Source organism: Trichogramma pretiosum, unplaced genomic scaffold, assembly GCF_000599845.2.
Source record: "Trichogramma pretiosum strain Unisexual culture from Peru unplaced genomic scaffold, Tpre_2.0 scaffold66, whole genome shotgun sequence".
NCBI lineage: Eukaryota > Metazoa > Arthropoda > Insecta > Hymenoptera > Trichogrammatidae > Trichogramma > Trichogramma pretiosum.
Window position 1 is genome coordinate 748,767 of NW_019640802.1, and position 20,727 is coordinate 769,493.

Sequence of the window (20,727 nt, forward strand, 5' to 3'; positions counted from 1 at the left end):
GTCCGGGGGGTGGTGGTGGTACTCTCTGCCTCTCTCGCTCGCCCCCTTATACGCTCGTTTGACAAGGTCCTCGCTGCCGCTGCTGCTGCTGCTGCTGGCATGCCATGTATGTATGTATCCTTTTAAAGCTGTACGGACTGTGTACCCTCCTTCTGGTTTATGCAAATGTCTAGGCTGCGCGCGTTTCGCGGGGGAGTAGTGAGAGAAAGAGAGAGAGAGAGAGAGAGAGAGACGAGCACACGCGACTACTTACTCGAGCCTTCCATCGCGTCCTGTGTACGTGTATATGAGCAATTCTATGAGAAATTTTTAAAATTCGAAGATGAAGTCGCTATTGAGATCGTTAGAAACTCTCCTGTGACTCATTGTTCTTTTGATTTAGGACATCGAATAATAATAACTAAAGATAAATTCTCAACGATTCAATAAAATGATGTGCTGAATAGAGTAAAAAGTGAAGTTATTCACTTCTTTCTGATAGACGTATAAGTCTGCAAAATTCAGGCCAGCACTAATATTATAAAATTAATATCAACTAAATTGTGGTCTATTTTTTTAGCTTTACAATGAATAATATGATTCGATTTTCTTTAAAAATTTATTGATTTATTTAAATTTTAAGCGTTCTTTTTAAATAATGACATAACATAGAAGGAACTTAAGATATTGCTACGAATAAAACATTTTGATTTAGTCTGCCAAACATTTACATTCAATTTTCTTACAATTTTATTCGTAAGTCATTCTTCGTATCTAAGTGTTTTATTTAATTAATCTTTGTTGGGCATTTCTTTCCGTAAGTATCCTATTTGTTTATGTAAGGGATACTATTATGAACAGTATCCATATGAGCTTTGAGCGCATACTTCTGTGGAAATGACTTTCCACATGTATAACATGTATGAGTAATCTTATAATGCACCGATTCGATGTGGGGTTTGAGATAACCCTTTTGTGAGAGTGACTTTCACAACATATATTACATGCTTGAGTGACTTTAGGATGCACCGAAAATTTGTGGCGTTTGAGATTAAATTTATGGGAAAATGATTATCCGCATATGTATCGCATACATGTGTCATGTTGTCATAAGCTGAATCGATGTGCATTTTGAGATAATCTCTAGTTCAGAATTTCTCTTCAACAACAAACAAGTTTAAAAATGGCGATTTTAACACGGGCTCTTATGAGACGCGGTCTTTTATTGTTTATAACTAATTTAAAAGATCAACCATCTTAATAAAAAATATATTTTCTGAAAGAGAAAGTTCGAAGCTTTCGATTGGTACGTTAAAAATTACCCTTTAACGAGCTAACTAATGAGTAATTAAACAAAATCATTGATTTCGAATAGTGCGAGCAGTTGTCTGCCTAATGCGAGAAAGAGACAGACAGATGCCTCGCTGTACTATTGTTATGATTGGTGTAGAGCCTCCTTAAGCTGGATTTAATAGCTTTCTAATCGTTACCGAATTGAACTTTCTCTTTTAGCTTCGCCCACGTATTTTTGATTCTCTCTCTATGTAGATCTTAGAGCATGTATGAGTCAGTCCACATCAAGACGCCGCAACGTGAATACCGACCAAGATATCGCATCGACTGCAGCAAGTGGTGTTAAAAAAATTAATATTTTAAATTACAAGATATCGAGTGTGCGTGTGTGTATCTGTGAATTAGCAGAATAATGTTCGACGAAAAATCCAATTCAATTAGTTTTCACGGCGAGGGCAACGACCTCGATTCCGAACACGTGGATCGTTTTAACCAAGAAAATGTGGTTACGTTGAGGAGTATGCGTGAAAAGGTCAATTGGGATATCGAAGAAGAATTACGAGAATTTCTCGATCAACTCGACTCCGTGATCAGCGATTGGAAGGGCCAACTTCCGAATCTCCGAGACATTTTTACACAAGAAGAAATAGATCGTCTCCTTTTGGTGTCCGCATTTTCCTTTTTTGGAGAACCGGAAGCCTATTGTGCAGGAAAACGATTCGTCGAGTTCGTGGCTCGTAGCGGCTACAAAGACGAGCCCAAAGTCGATGAAAACGGCAAGCCACTGTTAAATCGCACCACAGCCCTTCATTCCGTTTTTAGATTCGAGTGCCACGAACTCGCTCGTGATCTTTTTGACATTTACAACAGATTTGACCTAAATTACACCGACCACGATGGACTCAGCCATTTTCATGCGGCCTGCGTGTCTGGTCATAGCGATGTCATCGAGAAATTCCTCGAGTTCGGCCAGGATCCCGATTGCCTGAACGCAATATTAAATATTAGTCCGCCGCTACACATGGCTCTGCAGTGGGGCCACAGAAAAGCGGCAGAATCGTTGCTGAGAAATAACGCCAATCCCAATTTGGCCGATGCGGAGGGACTTACACCGTTGCACTACATTTGCTGGAAAGGCAAAGATCTTGACTTGCTAGAGATGTTTTTCAAGATCAACGAAGAACTCGATAAACCGGTGCAGATCGAGGTCGAGGACAAGAAGGGTCAAACACCATTACACTATGCTCTGCACAATAACGGCTGTAAAAAACATATGGTCCAATTGCTACTGCGAAATGCCACGAAAAATAGGCGCCTAAATTTGACTTTTGACCAGAGTGGATCAACACCTCTCCACATTATTTGTTTGGAAATCTACGACGACGGCGACGACGCTGACTTGGCGAAGATATTTTTCGAGATCAACGACGAGTTCAATCAGCCGTGGCAAGTCAACGCCGTAGACAAGAAGGGACGGACAGCATTAGTCTGCGCTCTGTCCAGTCACTGTAGTGTACAGATGGTCGAAGTGCTGCTGAGAAACGGCGTCGATCCAAACTTAGCTGATGCAGGGGGGTGTACTCCTCTGCACACAATTTGCAAATTCTATGACCAGGACATGGTCGAACAGTTTTTCAACATCATCGACGAAATCCAGCTGACGGTAGAGATCAACGCCCGGGACGATGAGGGGAACACACCGCTGCACTTTTTAATGCAAAACCACCATCTCGTCACAAAGGAAACAATCGAATTGCTGCTGAGAAAAGGCGCAGATCCTTATTCAGTCAATGCCAAAGGATTGACTCTTCTGCATTTTATTTGCCAGAGACAAGTCGACGATGATTTTGTGGAGGAATTCTTAATTATCTGCGACGATATGCAGAAGACGGTAGAGATCGACGCCCGGGATAATGATGGGAACACACCATTGCACTTTTTTATGCAAAACCACCATCTCCTCACAAAGGAAACAACCGAATTGCTGCTGAGAAGAGGCGCCGATCCTAACTTAACCAATGCGGAAGGAATGACTCCTCTGCATTTTATTTGCCAGAGAAAAAAAGACAATGGTTTTGTGGAGACTTTTTTCAAGATCTGCGATGACATGCAGAAGACGGTACAGGTCGATGCCAGGGACAAATTAAAGCGGAGCCCACTGCATTTTGCTGTGGCCCATGTCTTATTGAATGATGTCAAGTTTCTGTTGGATCGTGGCGCTGATATGTCTAATTTCGTTTTTCCCGCTGCGAGTTATTTTTTGCAGGCATTTAACACAAGCCCGTATCTTGACTATCGTTATAAATTAAGAGTGATGTCTGGGATTCTAGCCATTGTCGAACTTCTCGAGGATAAAGGCTATGAACTGGACCGAGGTGCCTCCCTGACAATCATAAAAGTGTTTGCCAATTACCAATATTGCGCCGCTTTTCAAATTTTTGATGACTTTCGGAGAGATGACGTGTTCCATTACTACGGGTATGAAAGAGAAGCAAAAAGAATAATGGTCAAGCCGAGTCTGTCGCTCGATGATGTGGTGAAGTTACGACCCGAAGAGGCCGAAAAATTGCTTAAATTTGAGGACTACTATAAGTTGGCGCACTCGAATCAATTCGAAATCAACATCAACTCGAATTATATGTGTCACGAACTTTTTCGTGACGCTTGCATTGACCATCTATGCGAGAAACTATCCACAGGAGTTTTCCGGCGATGGGCACTGGATTCATTCTTGGAGCTGACGCGCAATCGGCTGCCGATTCTCTGCTGTGAAAGAATCATCGATGAGTCATTTAAGAAAGAAGATTTATGGCGTATTTACTTGGCGAACAGCAATCTGAGCGATGCGGAGAAAAGTCACCCGCTCATGTCAGAGCTTCTATCGTGAAGTAACAAAATCTCTACACTAAAAGCAACGGACCAGCTATTGAAAAGGCCACTTTGAAGGCTCACATTTCTTCCCAATAGTTAAAGCTGGAAATAATTACAAGCCCAGCTTTTTCGATCGCTCATGGATACTTGATTTTTTTCTGACGCTGACGAGTTACTGACTTCCAATCGTGGTACTGTAAAATGATTATCGATAATCGTTCACTAACGAAGATTTATGGCGTATTAGCTTGATATTTATGCACACCTAAACTCACTATGGCAATAAGCATAATCGCAGTACTTTTTAAATTCTGCTGTAATTTCATTTTGTAGACTTTCCATATCATTCAAACAAACAAATAAATTATAAAAATTATTTTTGATTTTTTTTATTCATAAACACATTATCATTCGAAGAAATACAGATCCATAGATTCGTTCAGGAGCAAACCGAAATCTCAAATTATGAATTCATTACCACGGCACTTCATCGAGACTAAAGTTTGGTTGAACACACACATAATCAAAAATATATAGAGCCGAGGCACATACCTGTGCTACATTTCAATGTACACGGCTAAGAATTCACCTAAACTCCAAAAATTTTAATCGCAATTTTTACTTAACTTAATGCTATAAATCTCCTCTAAAACATCGGTCGGCCTTGTCATAACTAATTACTACTGAAGTTACCGCTAGGTATCGGATATCCGATTTTTTTTCAGATCTATCTTTTTAAGTAATTTGAATTGAATTTGATAATACTTACCAATCGATTTATAGAATTTCGAAGTTATCAATGTAAACTAAAGTAAACTATACGAAGGTATGATAACATTAAATTGTATTTTTTCGAACAACTTTAGCAATATAATCAAACGTGTATGTAGTCAACTGACAAGGAGAGCTTTTCAGGTCCGGGTCATGGATTTGCTCCAAAATTTTTTTGCAGTCTCCTGGTACCCAATACTGAAGCTCCCTGTGCTTAGTTTGATCCAATGGGCCTTAGGGCCCATTTTGTAGAGGATTTTCCACATTATAAAAAAATCTTTATTATTTTCTATATCGATATAGAGGTATTGAACGAAAAAATGCAACGATCAAAGGTTTTAAAATTTTTGAAAGAATCTGCTTGAGTTTTTTCAGAATTTTTGGGACCATCTACCACTCTCTTTAAGAAGTCCTAAAATCTATAAAATAAGCGTCAAATTTGGGCCTCTTGAATTAAGTGATAGATGGTCCCAAAACTTCTAAAAAAATTCAAGCAGATTCTTTGAAGAATTTCAAAACATTTTATCGGTGCATTTTTTCGTTTAAGTACTTCTATATCGATATAGAAAATAACAAAGATTTTTTCAGAATGTGGAAAATCCTTTAAAAAATGGGCCCTAAGGCGCATGAGATCAAAATAAGCACAGGGTGCTTCAGTATTGGGTACCAGGAGATTGCAAAAAAATTTTGGAGCAAATCCATGACCCGGACCTGAAAAGCTCTCCTTGTAAGTAGTCACGGGAAAGACGATTTTTCGTCCTGTGGATTGAACGCGTCTATTTTTCACGCTTTCTAGGACCTCAATGAAGCATCTTTTAGGAAAAAAAAATTGTAACAGGGAATTTAACTTTGAATTTTCAAGAAATTTTACAGACTCGCTCATGTACATCATGCGAGTATAAGCACGCCGCACGACCCTCCTTGCACAGCTCCCTCGCATTTCTCTTTCTCTTGCTATAGCTTATGTGTGCACGCCAAAGCTGCCTCTACTGCAGCTTTAGATTTATGTGTATCTAGGCTCTCTTTCGTTTCTCTTGTTTCGCCCCGTTTTTTTACAATTTCGTAATCCGGATGCGGTAACGCGCGTTGACCCACATTATATTACGCGTTAGATTCTGCAAATCGTGCGAATTAATGGAAATACGTCTCAGTGTCAAAATCAACCATCGATTCCTCGTATTAAATGCGTATACATAACAATGGGTGTGTAAAAATCGTCTTGTTTACAAACGCAACGGAATTACGACACACATTTGTGTGTGCGTGTGCAAGGCTAATTCTCGCGATCGTGAATATATTATTAATAGCCAAGTGCGTTAGCAAGAAAACTGATAAGAGAATCCGCCGCTGTTTAATAAAGAGCTCGTGACATTCAGAAAACTTTTTTATACAGACGAGTACGCGCAGCTCGATCATTGTGATTGCGACAATGTCTTTTTGCTTCGCCAGCGTGACTCGATTCGATTATTATTTGCTTATTTTATACTCGATTACCTCGATTTTCGAATAAAAGGATGAAAATTCGTGTACATCCTGCATGAAAAGCACAGTGGCTTTAATTAATCGTCGTAAGCTTCGCAAACAATGCCGCGAGCATATCATCGTTATTATGAATATATAATAACCGAGAAAAAAAAACTCGTAACTTATCTTCACGGGCGCATTGTGATTAGATAAATCGGCATTGGCTTATCGGCATCGCGAGACGCTCTCTTTTTGCTGCGCATAATGTTATTGATTTATTCCACTCGAGAAGAAGCGCACAAAACAGAACAAATTGGCGAAAAAGACGCGTACTCGTCTCGCGCGCGTTAATTCACTCTCTGACAGATCATGCTCGAGTCGTCGTAGCGCGTATATAATAATAATATAATAGACGGCCCGAGCATGTTGTCGAGTCTGAGAAAGGCGCAGTCGGCGTTAAATGGGCTGAGCAAGCAACCCTTGCCCGGAGGTACGTGATTCTGTGTTCTTGTGTTTGTGGGTGTGTGAGTGTGTGCTATGGAGTTCGTCGAACTACTGCTATAAAAAGTGCAAAATCACGCGTAATAAAAAGATATATCATGTATATATGTGAACAGCTTGCAGATGGCTACACGCCTCGTCGGACGACGGCCTGTCGTACATGCACAACCCGGGCACCGGTCCCCTCCTCGAGACGACTATCGGCCATCTAGCCCAACGAGCGGCCGAACGATGGCCCAATGAGGTATGCGTGCACGACCTCGCCGACTCCGGCCTGCGCCTCACCTACTCGCAGCTGCTGCGCCGAGCCGATCGTCTGGCGGCGGGTCTGCGCGAGATCGGCCTGCGTCCGGGCGATCGGATCGGTATCTGGGGCCCGAACAGCCATCACTGGCTGCTGGCCTACGTGGCCTCGGCCCGGGCCGGCCTCATCTGCGCCGGCATCAATCCGTTCTATCAGCAGAGCGAGATCGAGTACTGCGTGAAGAAGATCGAGGCCAAAGCCGTGTTCGCGCCCAGGGCCTACAGGTCGCAGAATTACGCGGATATGCTGCTGAAAGTTAAGGGTGGCGATCGGTCGTCGAGTTTGGAGCACCTAATCATTTACTCGGACGACGATCACGTGGCGTAAGTAGTTGGCCATTTTCTGCTTGCCGCGTAATTCATCACTTGGTGCAATCGCCGCACGACGCGACGGCGGCTGAAAAACGCACGCGAGACACATACAGCAGTTCTTTATTACAATATGCAAATTTACACTCATCATTATACACAGAGGGTCGCGTCGTTATTCGATCGGCTTTCTATTTAAAAGCGCCAAAATGTATGCATGGACACAGACAACAATTTCGAGAAACAAAAGTAAAACAGGGGAGGAAGTGAAGAAAAAAAAAAGTAGTGTATTCGGATCGATTGCTCGCGCATTGCCTCGAGTACGTCTCGCTTACGCAATTGGCCTGGACGAACCGCATCTACGTAATAGCTGCTACTACTACTATAAGACGCACGTATAGTACGTTGTACATCGCGTGTCTGAAATGCGGCTAAAGGCGCGATGACAAGGGAGATTTTCAAGTTACTCTCTTTCTTTCTTTCTGTATACTGTGTGTAGCGATGTATCGCTCTTATTTCGTGCGCGAATTATCTGATTAATTTCAAGCCCAGTAGTAACTCTCAAGTAGGTCAATTAAAAATTTTCTTCGATCGTTTATAAACACAAATCGCTGTCCGCTCCTTCACCTTGAATCGCATTATACCTGTAAAAGCTACTACAAAGCGATACTACTATAGAAAAAAAAATGCACCGACGATGAGAAATCGTTGGCAATTAGAGTAAAAGCCTCGTACATCAGCCAGAGCACGTTGATCGACCTACCATTAATTATATCGACGACGATGATTACTCGGTGCGAGGCGATTTACGAGCTTGCGATGCCTTTTTTCCTCTCCAGCGGAACCAGAAAATGCAGCGACCTCGAGCTCTTGGCCAGTTCGATCCAAGTGGAAGCCATCGGCCGGGAGCAGGACGAAATCTCGCCCCGGAGCGGCACCAACATACAGTTCACCTCGGGCACCACGGGCAATCCCAAAGCCACCCTGATCTCGCACCGGTCGATGGTCAACAATTCGCGCCAGGCCGTCGAGCGTCTGGGCATCTCGCGGGGCGCGCGCATCTGCCTCAACGTGCCCTACTTTCACGCCTTCGGCATGATCATGGGCGTGAGCGGGCCCCTTCACGCGGGCTCCACCGTCGTCCTCGAGAGTCCCACCTTCAATCCCGCGCGATCGATCGACGCCATCGTGCGGCACAAGTGCGACGTTACTTTCGGCACGCCTACCATGTGGGTGAGTTGTTTCAAGACCGATAATTCTATACGTTTTAATCTGAACGTGCAAAATTTTAACTGCTTTTGTTCGTATTCAAGATCAATATGATCGATGTGCAGAGACGCACCGGGGCGAGGGTCGATACTCTGTGGACGGGATCGATCGGCGGTGCACCGGCGTCGCCCAGCCTCTACCAAAACGTACGAGAGTACTTGAGAATGGATCAAATAAAGGTGAGTCAACCCTTTAAAGCTCTAGCTTTTGTGTATTACAAATATATTATACGTATTCTCGAGCCCGTCGCGCGGCGCGGGGGGTAAGTAAGCGAGCGCGTACCTATGCAGCTCTCGCCGCGAGGTCAGTGGCCTCCTCGCGCGCTGCCTTCGGCAGCATTGCCGCTCTTATCTATGCACATATCTATCGCCCTCTTCGCCCGACTGGCTCACATACCCAAGCAAAAGAAAGAGAGGGGTTTAAAAATGTTTCGGGGCGAATTTTCCTTTTCGCAGTCTATTTACGGATTAACCGAGTGCACGGCTATCTGCAACCAGAGCCTCGGGGACGAGGCACACGAGCTGACCGACACGACCATCGGATACATCTCGGACCACACGGAAATTAAAGTACGTACACGATTAACTTTTTGATTCGAGCCATGCTAAGTAAAAGAATTCGTTACGCACACAGGTGATAGACGAGAACGGTGATACCGTGCCGATGGGCAAGCCGGGCGAGCTCTGCGTGCGGGGCTACAGCACGATGATGGGCTACTGGGGCGACGAGGAGAACACCCGACGCACCCTCCAGGCAGACGGCTGGCTGCGCACCGGCGATCAGTACGTGCTGCGCCCGGACGGCTACGGTCACATCGTCGGTCGCATCAAGGACATGCTCATACGCGGCGGCGAGAACATCTTCCCCAAGGAGATCGAGGCTTTCCTGGAGTCGCATCCGGCGGTACTGGAGGCGCAGGTCTTCGGCGTGCATGACGACACGTACGGCGAGGAGGTCTGCGCCTGCATCAGGCTGAAGGACGACGCGAAGCGATTTACTAGAGACGATATCGTGGAGTACGCCAAGGGTAGATTGGCCGCGTTCAAGGTGCCCAAGTACGTGAATCTGCGCAGCGAGTTCCCCAAGACGACTAGTGGAAAGATACAAAAGTTTAAGCTCAAGCGAGAGTTGGAGGAGCTCGGAGTGGTGCCTAAGGCCCCACCGAGTTAGATGTTTTTAATAATGAATGAATTCACTGCGACTGCTTTGCAAAAACGACAATAGTTTCTCTCTTTATTTTTATATTCATTGATGTATGTTCTAATAGTTGTTGAGACTCATTGTTTTGTTTTATTTTAAATATAAAAATATAAATATAAACTAGCTTTGTTCAACTTATTATTTCCTTTCTGGCACTTATAATACTTACAGTTAAAGTAAAAAATGGAATAACAGTAAATGGAAATAGATTCAAAATCAAAAGTATTCATCAGGTTAATCAACTTTTGGAATTTCAACATCTGGAAATTGTGTTTCAATATAGCTTATTACTTCTGATTTACGCGTTTTCAATTGTTCAGTATTTAATACATCAGAATTGACAGCACAACTAAAACAAAAAACAAAAAAAAAGATAAATAACTGAAAATTTTTTTTCATAAACTAAAAAACTTTTCTGTATAGTATACCGTGCACTGGTGATAAAATGATCATGGTTTTTGATAGGTGCTTTACACACGTAGCACATTCGAGCTCCACAAGTACAGGTCATTAAGTTACAACCATGTGTTTTAACAAATGGCTTTTGACATCTATAACAAACCCTTATTAAAACTTTGCTCATTTCTTCTTCAAGTAGTAATCGGCTTTTGTGTGTATCCAAGACCTCTTCACACTTCAGCGGTAGATGATTCACTTTTTTACACAGTCTATGTAATTTATAAGATTTGGAGAGTAAGTTAAATTGAGTTACCAAATTTATATGAAAAATTTAGCCAATTCTTACCGACAACTAATTAGTTTGCACTCTGAATTTTGGCATTTAAAAATTTTGATTTCAGGCGATAATTCCATTGAATATGGACAAAATGGACAAGTTGATAAATTTTCAATTTTTGCAGCATCTATCTCTGCCTCTTGTCTTTTTTTCAAAAATGTCTCATATGTGTCATGAGGCAATCCTCTTTTAATTTCTTGCAATGGAATCTCACTGCCGCATCCTTGAAAACAAAGGACTACTGTTTTGCCACATGAAATTGCCATATCAGTGCCTTTGTTTATACAGCGCTTACAGAAAAGATGATCATTTCCACATGCATAGACATCACTCAATTTCATGTCATCGAAACAACATTGACATTCAGTAATAAGTCCATTTTTCTGTGAATTACATGTCATCTAAATATTATAAAGAAATTGTCAATTTTTGATGTGGTTACGTACCCTTAATGCGTTCATAATTTGTTCATCTTTTATTTCCATAGTTCTCAAGTACTCTTTTATATCTTCTTTATTTTGTATGTATGCTATTTCTTGTAGCAGAGGAATTTGAACAGTATTTACTTCAGCTAATACAACACCTTTACCATACTGTTCCTGCAATTTTTCATCTGCCAGGCTTAAACTGTGTTTCATCCATACGTAGTAGTTCTCCACTTGATTACTCTACAATAAATTAAAAAATTAACTGTTAATCTCATTCGTTTACTCATTATTTAGAAGAAGAAACATGTCTCACATCAACAAATTGGTATCTCATTTTAAGAAAATTCAAAGCTTCCTCATTATAAGTACGTTTTTTATCAACATTTTCAAAGTATTCAATAGGATAAGGAAAGTGTTCCAAAAATTTTTCAATTTTAAAGTTCTTTGTATACTGAGCAATGAGCTGCTCATTTTTCAATTTAGAAAAGTGTTGAATTCTCGATTGTTTATTGAGTTTGTTGACACTGCCCAAGTGATAGTCAGTAAAATTCATCATTTCTTCCTCTGTCGGATTTTTTTCAACAAATTCTCTCAATAAATCTGGATTGAAGTTGGGTAATATATTCTCGAGAATCTCCAATTTTTCCTCCTTCTCACTCGAACGAATAAAATCCAGCGACAATTTTTCGTTCATTTTTACGTTGGCTCCGGCCAGTCGGTCGGCAGATATCAGCGCCTCGAGGAGCACTTGATCTTCGTCGATAATCGGCTTCTGTTCAATGGGCTGATTCGACTGTCGAGTAAACTCGTTCAGCATTTCTTGGCGAAGCTCGGCGTCGTCCGTTTCGTTCAGAACGAGAAGAAGATCAACGATCTGATAGAATTCTTGTTGTTTATTTTTTGTGTCTCGATGCAGACACAATTTCTGGATGACTCTTCGGTCGATTTCCGGAAACATATTCTGCAGCTCATCAACGTGACTGTTGACGACAAAGTCCGCTGGCGGGTCGATTTCGTACATGTTGTCCATTTTTCGTCCTCGGGCGTGCTGCACGTAGCTACAGTCGAATTCACACTGGAAAAAGTATTTACAATCTCGGATTACACAATGGCATAGTCTCACGTCTCGCACGCGCGCTTCCAAGAATTCTTAAGTTACGGCATGATAAAAACGAGGATCTCTTCGCTGTCAAAATAAAGAAATGCCGTTTCGTCGTCGAGAATTAAAACAAAATAATAATAAGATTTTCTACGCGCCTACCCCACGAAAAATATAGATGTTTCACATCAAAAAGGAAAAGTCGCTAATCACGTGACTGAAAAAGTAGTATCGACGTAGATAGTTTTTTAAGCGCAACGATTTAATTTTCGGGCACTGACGTACTGTAATTGTAGCATGTTTACCTATGAACCAAATCCTGCTCGATGATTTCGAAGATCAATTAATATAAGTGCCGCAACGTATCACAAAGAACTATAACTTGACATGGCGACTTCACTACCGATGTTTATACAGCAACATCTAAACAACTAACGACCTTCCACTTTTTTTTGTTGCACTCTCGACAACAAACAGAGCGGCCAAAATGATCTACTTTCGTTTATACTGCCAGCAGTATGTAAGTAATACCTTGATTCGAGGGCCCCGGGGAATACCGATCGTCGCCTGTTTACATACCAGTACTATGCACTTGAATGCTATAATCATACGTTACTGTGCGAAGTTTCAAGTCGCAGCCGGTATTGGTGATTGGTCTGTGGCAGTTTCAGCAGTTTTAAACGAGAACAAAGGGGTCGCTTCTCACCGCCACTCAACGTTCGTGACAAGATGCGCCACCTTACGATCGGTACTGATACGATAAATTTTTGATAATTTAATTTTCTAGGATATCTGATAGTCGTTTTCCAACGATTACGATGTGCAATGATTCAAAACGTTAAAATTTTTGGAAAATATTTAAAATTCGCTTAAAATTTGCAATAATCTAGTCATTGAAATGATACATTTCATATTTAGCGGGTGTGCTTGTCACACGGTGATTACAGCTGGCAAAACATAAACACGTCTGATGACGTTTAGCAGTTTTGCGGTGATTTGCATACTTTTAACGATAGTTTAAAGAGTTTCTCAAATTTTTAAGACTAGGCTTTGTTTAGTATAGAAATGTCGTCCTTTATAAGCGACTTATTGCTCGCTACTGGTAATGATCTTGTAATTTTTATGTAAAATAACATGTGAACAAATTAAGAGTACTTTGCTATAATGCTTCTGCTTCTGACATTACAGAAAGCTGTAAAGAAGAAGATCGGAAAGATAAAATAAACGTTATCAAAAAAGAAATAAGTAAGTTAAAAGATGTCATCAACGAATTCACAACAGCTAAAAATGACGAATTGGAAATGTTTATCGTACCCAATGAAAAACTGGTCGAGGAGTGCGATGAACTCATATCCAATATGCAATATTTGCGGGGTTATATTAAAAATACGGTAACTACGGTTTTACAATATTTATGATATTGCTCTGTATTTGGACTAAAGTTTAGGTATAAATATTTAGGTAAATGTAAACCTGACTTTATCTGTTGATGAGCTACATAAATTTTCAATGGAATTGAAAGAAACTAATTTTGGTCTTAGCTTGGTTAATCATCTTCAAGAAATTGTTAAGTGTTTCAAGTTCATAGAAAACTATCAATCTGTCAAAGAAAAGCCTTACACTACAGCAGCTTTGACATTAAACGAGCTGGCAACTCTTGTCATTGAGAGAAATCACAATATCAAATTGTTGAATGTATACGACTCTATAAAAGAAGAATATGGCAGATTATATGAACAAGTCACTCAAGATTTAAATTTCTTCTGGAAACAAAATATTTTTTGGAGCGATGCAGAAGTTGAATTACAAAGTGGAAAGTCATTCAGTCTATCTATTAAATGTAGTAAAGATGAGTTAGCCGATGTGACGCAGGCTTTGGATTATTTGCATAAATTGTCTAGATGCATGGAATCATTGACTGCAAAATTAAATCTTCTCATAATAAACCCAATAATAAACTCATCTTGCCAGATAAATGTAACTGATTCCACCTTAAGGTTAGAAATATTGGATAAAAAACAAGTACCTGCATTTGAAGGCGTATTTGAAAATTTAAAGACATTTTTGGAATTTTTACACGATCATTTTGATGTTCCTCTGGATAATGATGAGAGTGTTTTTATAAAACTATCTAATTTATTGTTAGAAAATTTTTCCACAGTGCTAATTGAAGACTGCATTTCTAAAATAATTCCTACATCAACAACAGAATTAGAAAAATTTGAATTTTTTGTAAGGAAGATTGAGGAGTTTCAAACATTTTTATTACAAATCAAATTCATCGGTGAAGATCATATGTTTTTATCGAAATATACTATGGACACTGATAAGTTATACATTGACAAAAAGTGTGAAAAATTACTTGAATCTGCTCGTAGTATTATGAAAAAAGATCTACATGATACATTTTTACACAAGCCTCACATTCCTTCAATCCCTGATGCAAGGGAATATCAAGAAAGTTCTGATATCAAAAAGACAAATCTCAGTAAAAATACTTTTCAATTTCCTGAATGTCAAATAAGGTATGATCAATTATTCAGTAATATAAATACCAAGTACTAATGAAAGTTCATAAAACTAATTTTACAGTAAAAGTGCTCAAGAAATAGTTGATTTATTGCATGAAATTTTAGAAGATGCATGTCAGTGTTTGGATAAGTATGTATACAGGCTTTTCTATACAAGCCGGAACGTAATTGAAATGTATGCAGCTTTAGTTCCAGAAATTCACAAATCATTTTTAGAGACAATCCCACAGCAAGTCGGTATGTATTTTTTGAATTATCCATTAAATGAAAAAGTAAAAAAAATTTTAAATAATTTTGCTTCTTAAATGAATTTTTTTTCAGCTTTATTTCATAACAATTGTATTTATCTTTCTCATCATTTACTACTACTGTCCAGTAAGTATAAATACAGGATTCCTTTGCAATCGCAAAATTTTAATTTTGTCTACACTGACCAAAGTGTACTTCTTAGACAAGTTGGAACAGAATATTTTCTCAATCACATGAAATATCAAAGAGATATTATTTTTGGTATTATTCGTGAATCAGGTAAAATTAAAATTTTTTTAATATCATTCAATTATAATAACACACATATGATACTATTATAACTCACAATGCAATACAATTTAAAGGTTTATCATCAATTGGTCAAATGCCTGAACTACCAGTCACTACAGAAAAAGCTATAAGACAATGTATAAGACAATTAGAGCTTTTGAAAACAGTTTGGATTGAAATACTACCTGTTAAAGTATACTGTAGAACTCTTGGCTGCATTGTTAATGACGTGGTAGAAGACTTGTGTATGAAAGTTTGCAGTGTTGAAGATATATCAGCTAATGTAGCATCAGAATTAGCGATACTTTTTGATGTGATTATAAAAAGAGTACCACAAGTATTTCCAGTGAGTAGAAAATTTATTATAAAATTCTTTATAGCATACATAAATTATCAATTTTTATATCCATACCTGAAATACTGTTACCTAAGGAAAATGTATTGTTTTTCAGGATCCAATATTGATACAGCAACATGTTCAGAAGTGGAGAAAATTGAAGGAACTGATAATTGTACTTGGTGCTTCTCTGAAAGAAATTGAAGATCGTTGGGCTGATGGTAAGGGTCCTCTTGCCAATGAGTTCAATGCCCAAAGTGTAAAGCAACTAATTAGGGCACTTTTCCAAAATACAGATAGGAGATCAAACTTACTATCTAAGATAAAAGAAAAATAGTAATATGTTGATTAAGACCATATTTTGATATGATGTTGAATACTTACATTGATATAGCTAATCTTGTACATAAGTTTCCAGAGTCTACAGAGTTTTTATCAATTGTATATTAAAATCATAATGGTGCATTGAATGTATCTATCATCAAATTTTATTAGATTTATAGCTTCAGTTGTTAAATTATGTTTAAATTTTCAAATAATATCTTGAAATTTGACTAACCAAAAATTTGTTTCTTAAAAATGAAAATTAAATTTTCATGTAAATTTCTTTGAATAATTTTGAATAAAATTGTATATGATGGATTTTTAAATGAATTATTACTTTGAAAATGAAATCTTTCATGTGATACTTTAATAATAAATTAGAAAAACATATCTAAGAAAATCGTTGGGATTAAAAATAAAAATATTCGATTTTAATAACTTAAGTTGATATTCAAGTGGACAGAAGTATGTAGGCAAATATCAGGCAGGGGGACAGGTAATAGTGATCGCAAAATTATTTAATTCAGTTGATTCACATAACTTACAAGATTGACATAGTAGTGACAGTATTCTGATCCCTTACATACACAATAAAAAAAATAATTCATTTTTGTTAAAAACACGTCTAGATATCGTCACAAACAACTTGTAATTTTTTTATTTCGCGTACTCAAAAAGTTGAAAAAAATTTATTATTTTCATCTATCAGATAAATGCAAAAATGTTCAATTCATTCCTAATTTAATTTTTTTTTTTCGTTACATTATTATATAATATAATATTTATAAATACAAGTAAATTAATCAAAATACCGTGTTTTAATTGATCTGGAATATCAGTAGAAAAATTAATTTTCGAAATAGAGAAAAAGATACTGCATAAAATTCAATATCACTTCATGTGCGATTTTTGGTTACTTGATAATCAAAAAATTTGGAATTATCGCGCAGAACCAAAATTTTTTTGTAAATAAACCTAGTTACAATACGTCTCGAGCTGTGATCTTACGAATTAACAATTCTTATAAAACAATGATTGATTAATTGGTTGTTTCGCTGCGAAGATTGGACAGAATGTAGTCGTCGTGCCGGGCAACAGGTAGCCCGCAAAAAGGTTTGGCAACGAAGTGTAGTTCTTTTAAATGCATTCACGCAGATGACGTTGACTGTGAACATGGAAGCGCAAAAATGTTTGTTTCATTACTCAAATTCAATGTCTTTGGACTAATAGCGGACTCGTACAGCAGTTATAATTTATAAGACGCTGTCTACTTTAAAGAGTCCTCGTGAAAAGAATAAAAAATAGTAACTTTGTGAGTGCATGCATTAGACAAATGTGTTACACTTGCCGTCACTTGAAACGTGGTTTCCCTATTACATTGATAAATATAAATAGATATAATTACATGTTTTTACAACGAAGGCACTTTAAAAGTGTTGATGTCTTTTTGTCAAACAGCTTTTACAATGCTGATATTTGTTTTAAAGAGCTTTTTGCATTAAATCGGAGATTTGAAAGGAAAATTGTCGAAAATTGAGTACTTTAACAACGAAGATGCATACATGTCAACAATTAAGTTTAATGCTTTAAATGATAAGAACAACGAAGTATGTACAAAATTTTGTGCAAATCATTCAAGATGATAATTAGGTACCAGAAGACTAGAGTATGCTATAATGAAGATTACAGTGGAAACCCCTATGATCGGCGAGTATTTACTGGAAGTCTATCTACAAATACAAAAAGCAACATTAAAAAGTCCTCCGTGTTTCCAACTGATTAAGAGAAATCGTTGGCTTCAGGACAACATAACAAAAGCGATGTAGAAGATTGTTTTTTAAAGTTTGTTTTGTTTACGTTGATTTGGTATCTCTATTAATACCTGTTAGTACGTCCAGGCGGAGATCGACTCCTAAACCTTTTTCCACCATATCCACCATCGCCATAAGAGTCTTGGGTACCATAACTGCGTCCACCCCCATTGCCTTGGCTGTAGCGTCCACCAGCACTACCTCCACCGACACCACCTCCTCCAGCTCCGTAATAGCTGCCACCTCTGTCGTATCCACCTCCTGTGTTATTTCTGTAACCGCCTCCACCTCCTCCACGAGGGCCACCGAAGCCTCCTCTTCCTCCACGACCTCCTCCACCGCCTCTGCCTCCACCTCTGACTGATCGGCCTCGACCTCGTGAAATTTCTACCCTTAATTTTGCTCCCATTATCTCTGTGCCATTCATGTTGCTACACGCCATCTCTGCCTCATCCATGTTGAAGTATTCGATGAAGGCAAAGCCCGGTGGGTTGAATGCCACCCAGACTTTGTTGAGTTTGCCAAATTTTTCGAATTGAGTTTGTAAATCTTCTTTCTTGATACTCTCATTCAGACCTCCAACATATATCCTTGCATATCCATCTGGCGTCATTTTGGCAATCTACATAGAATGAAAAGAAAAATAACTTACTACCTCGACGTTTTAACCCAAAAATTAAAATAATAATCATATAGTGAGTTCAGATCAAATAAAGCCGAATCATAAATTCCACTGACAATTCCAACAGTGGTTTTGTATATCTTTTTTCTTACCAAAAGAAAAACTCGGAATTATAATGAAATTACCTTGCTCAATAGCGCGTAAAAATAGTAATCAGAAACTTTTTTACCGAAACGATATCGCACTGAATGAATTTGCTATGGGAGCGAAATTTCGCAAAAGCACAATGCTGGAGGGGAAAGATCGAAGCAACGCGTTTCAAAATGGACGTTGTGTACCCTGTGGAGTCACACGATGCCTGTGGCGTGCAAAATCCTATTCGCTGGAGGTGCGAAAATCCGCAACGCAGAGCCCCCCGAGCGAACTCGACGCACAGTAAAAAAAATCGTCCAATGCCGCACTTACGTGAATTTTCCTCTGGGAGACTCGTGAACAATTTTCTTCCTCGTCGTCTTCAATCAACAACAAGTTGCCGCTGCCGTGCTGTGCTGCAGCGAAGGCGCTTTTAATCCGCGCTCACTACTGTGCGGGCAAAAATTACTGCGCGGCGTCCCCTGCGCTATATGCTGTATATATGCTGCTATGCGCACACCGTGTATTTTGCGGATGACAAACCGGAGCAACACTCTAAAGTCCGAGAGACTATTGCATGTTAATACGGCAGCATAGCGTAGCATAGGCTGCGAGGCATCGGCGGCGTACAATGCTGCTGTCTGTGTGTGTGTGTGTGATGCGGTGCGGTGCGGCGGTGCAAAAGTAGGGAGAGATGCTGCGCGCGAATCGCACGCAGCGAACACAGCCGCTGCGTGCAGATTGCAGAATCAATGCGAACTGTTTCGCTGCCTGCCGGGGACGCGCTACGCACTACGCAGACCGTAGATATATAAGCGATCCGCCGATAATTATATCATCCTTACCTGCGGGCAAGAAGATAGAAATAAAGGATTGTGTCTTGTACTTTGAATTGCAAATTCACGATCTTTGTGTTTGAATGCTGTACAAGTGTTTTTACCTTCTAATTAAATGGTCTAGTCATTGTACGTCCAGTAAATTCGAATATTTCATTAAGTTATTCAAAGGTGGCCCTTGATACAGCAACTGATCAAGCAGAAAAAAACGTGTTATACATTTGAAGTTTCTAATTGCCATCATCGTGGTTTACGTATGACATACGTTTCTTTGCAGTTCGTACTTTGTACTTTAAAATTGCAACAATTAAGATTCTGCGCAGAGCAGGTTGTTGAAAGTTGGTTGGTAAAACTTCGAAACCACGTGAGTCATTCGCGCATGTAAACAAAGTTGAGCCACGCGTATCGTCAGTCTTCACCCACACGTCAACCGGTATTGACAAGTAGCAACCGTAAGTTAAACACAATCATGTCTTCGGACGAGGAGAACGACGAATTGATGGATTTGGAGGCGATTCGCGATAAAATCATCAGCACGCCCCAGAACGAGCGCATGCAGGTCAGTGCTTGGGACAACGACGACGACGGAGTCGACGACAGCAGAGATGCTAAAGGTTAGCTACTCAATGATCCCGAATCGCTGACTAATTTTTTTGGGCCGGGTTTTATCGAATTTTCCGATGTCTAGATCCGACCGAAAGTGCCATTCTCACTGCTGCAGAAGAGGGACAGCTCGATAAAGTTAAAGAATTTTATAAGTTGAATAAGACACTGATTAAATGCCAGGACAAGGATGGTTATACGCCGCTTCACAGAGCATGTTATGGAAATCACACAAACGTAGCAGAGGTAGAGGCAACTAACCAAATGTTACTTTGATTATTTATGCTGCTGGTGTAAAACGATAATTTGTCCCGTAGTTTCTGTTGGAGTCTGGAGCTAAAATTGATGCACAAACTCAAGACGGTTGGCAGCCGCTGCATTCAGCCTGTTGTTGGAACAATGTAGATTGTGCAGCTATGTTGATTGCACACGGAGCTGATGTCAATGCTAAAAGTAAGGGTGACCAGACACCTTTGCATTTGGTATCATCAGCCTCTCAAAATGCTCCTTGTCTGCAGTTGTTGCTTCTCAATCCTGAAATCGATGCTAGCCTGGTGAATTCCAGTGGCGATAAAGCATACGACATTGCTAAAAGAACCGGAAAACATTATCCCATGTTTGAAATGACAGAACCTTGCATGAATGAGATTTAATCTGTTTATTATATTATTTTTTTTTACAATTATGTACTTATAGATATATTGCATTTAATGTAAGTATGAATTTTTATCTCTTAGGAATAAATAAGTATTAACCACAAGCATCAAA

The 20,727-nt window shown here is 39.4% G+C and overlaps 5 protein-coding genes across 6 annotated transcripts; 3 read left to right on the plus strand and 2 right to left on the minus strand.

Annotated features, from left to right (window-relative positions):
* Positions 1-6,672: 6,672 nt before the first annotated feature.
* LOC106657299 (acyl-CoA synthetase family member 2, mitochondrial) lies at positions 6,673-10,080 on the plus strand. The gene is made up of 6 exons (XM_014378725.2): positions 6,673-6,868; positions 6,996-7,506; positions 8,331-8,724; positions 8,805-8,939; positions 9,216-9,329; positions 9,394-10,080. The coding sequence occupies exons 1-6, from the start codon at positions 6,802-6,804 to the stop codon at positions 9,928-9,930; spliced, it is 1,758 nt and encodes a 585-aa protein (XP_014234211.1). The 5' UTR covers positions 6,673-6,801; the 3' UTR covers positions 9,931-10,080.
* Positions 9,771-12,865, minus strand: LOC106657298 (E3 ubiquitin-protein ligase RNF216-like). 2 transcript variants are annotated; one of them, XR_002763464.1, is made up of 7 exons: positions 12,529-12,865; positions 11,438-12,199; positions 11,143-11,364; positions 10,706-11,079; positions 10,389-10,628; positions 10,130-10,309; positions 9,771-9,850 (listed from the first exon to the last, which is right to left on the minus strand). XR_002763464.1 is itself a non-coding variant. In XM_014378723.2 (6 exons), the coding sequence occupies exons 2-6, from the start codon at positions 12,152-12,154 to the stop codon at positions 10,195-10,197; spliced, it is 1,668 nt and encodes a 555-aa protein (XP_014234209.1). In that variant the 5' UTR covers positions 12,155-12,199; positions 12,529-12,865; the 3' UTR covers positions 9,963-10,194. The 2 variants fall into 2 exon arrangements, 1 of the variants encoding a protein (XP_014234209.1); XM_014378723.2 differs by lacking the exon at positions 9,771-9,850 and having other exon boundaries at positions 9,963-10,309.
* Positions 12,866-13,058: 193 nt separating this feature from the next.
* LOC106657297 (centromere/kinetochore protein zw10 homolog) lies at positions 13,059-16,017 on the plus strand. Its single transcript, XM_014378721.2, has 7 exons — positions 13,059-13,325; positions 13,412-13,614; positions 13,685-14,748; positions 14,816-14,991; positions 15,076-15,282; positions 15,369-15,640; positions 15,747-16,017. The coding sequence occupies exons 1-7, from the start codon at positions 13,289-13,291 to the stop codon at positions 15,966-15,968; spliced, it is 2,181 nt and encodes a 726-aa protein (XP_014234207.1). The 5' UTR covers positions 13,059-13,288; the 3' UTR covers positions 15,969-16,017.
* Positions 16,018-16,687: 670 nt separating this feature from the next.
* On the minus strand, positions 16,688-19,241 carry LOC106657227 (RNA-binding protein Rsf1-like). The gene is made up of 3 exons (XM_014378618.2): positions 18,854-19,241; positions 17,838-18,388; positions 16,688-17,120 (listed from the first exon to the last, which is right to left on the minus strand). The coding sequence occupies exons 2-3, from the start codon at positions 18,377-18,379 to the stop codon at positions 17,093-17,095; spliced, it is 570 nt and encodes a 189-aa protein (XP_014234104.1). The 5' UTR covers positions 18,380-18,388; positions 18,854-19,241; the 3' UTR covers positions 16,688-17,092.
* Positions 19,242-19,304: 63 nt separating this feature from the next.
* On the plus strand, positions 19,305-20,727 carry LOC106657256 (ankyrin repeat domain-containing protein 49-like). Its single transcript, XM_014378656.2, has 3 exons — positions 19,305-19,970; positions 20,045-20,205; positions 20,277-20,727. The coding sequence occupies exons 1-3, from the start codon at positions 19,826-19,828 to the stop codon at positions 20,610-20,612; spliced, it is 642 nt and encodes a 213-aa protein (XP_014234142.1). The 5' UTR covers positions 19,305-19,825; the 3' UTR covers positions 20,613-20,727.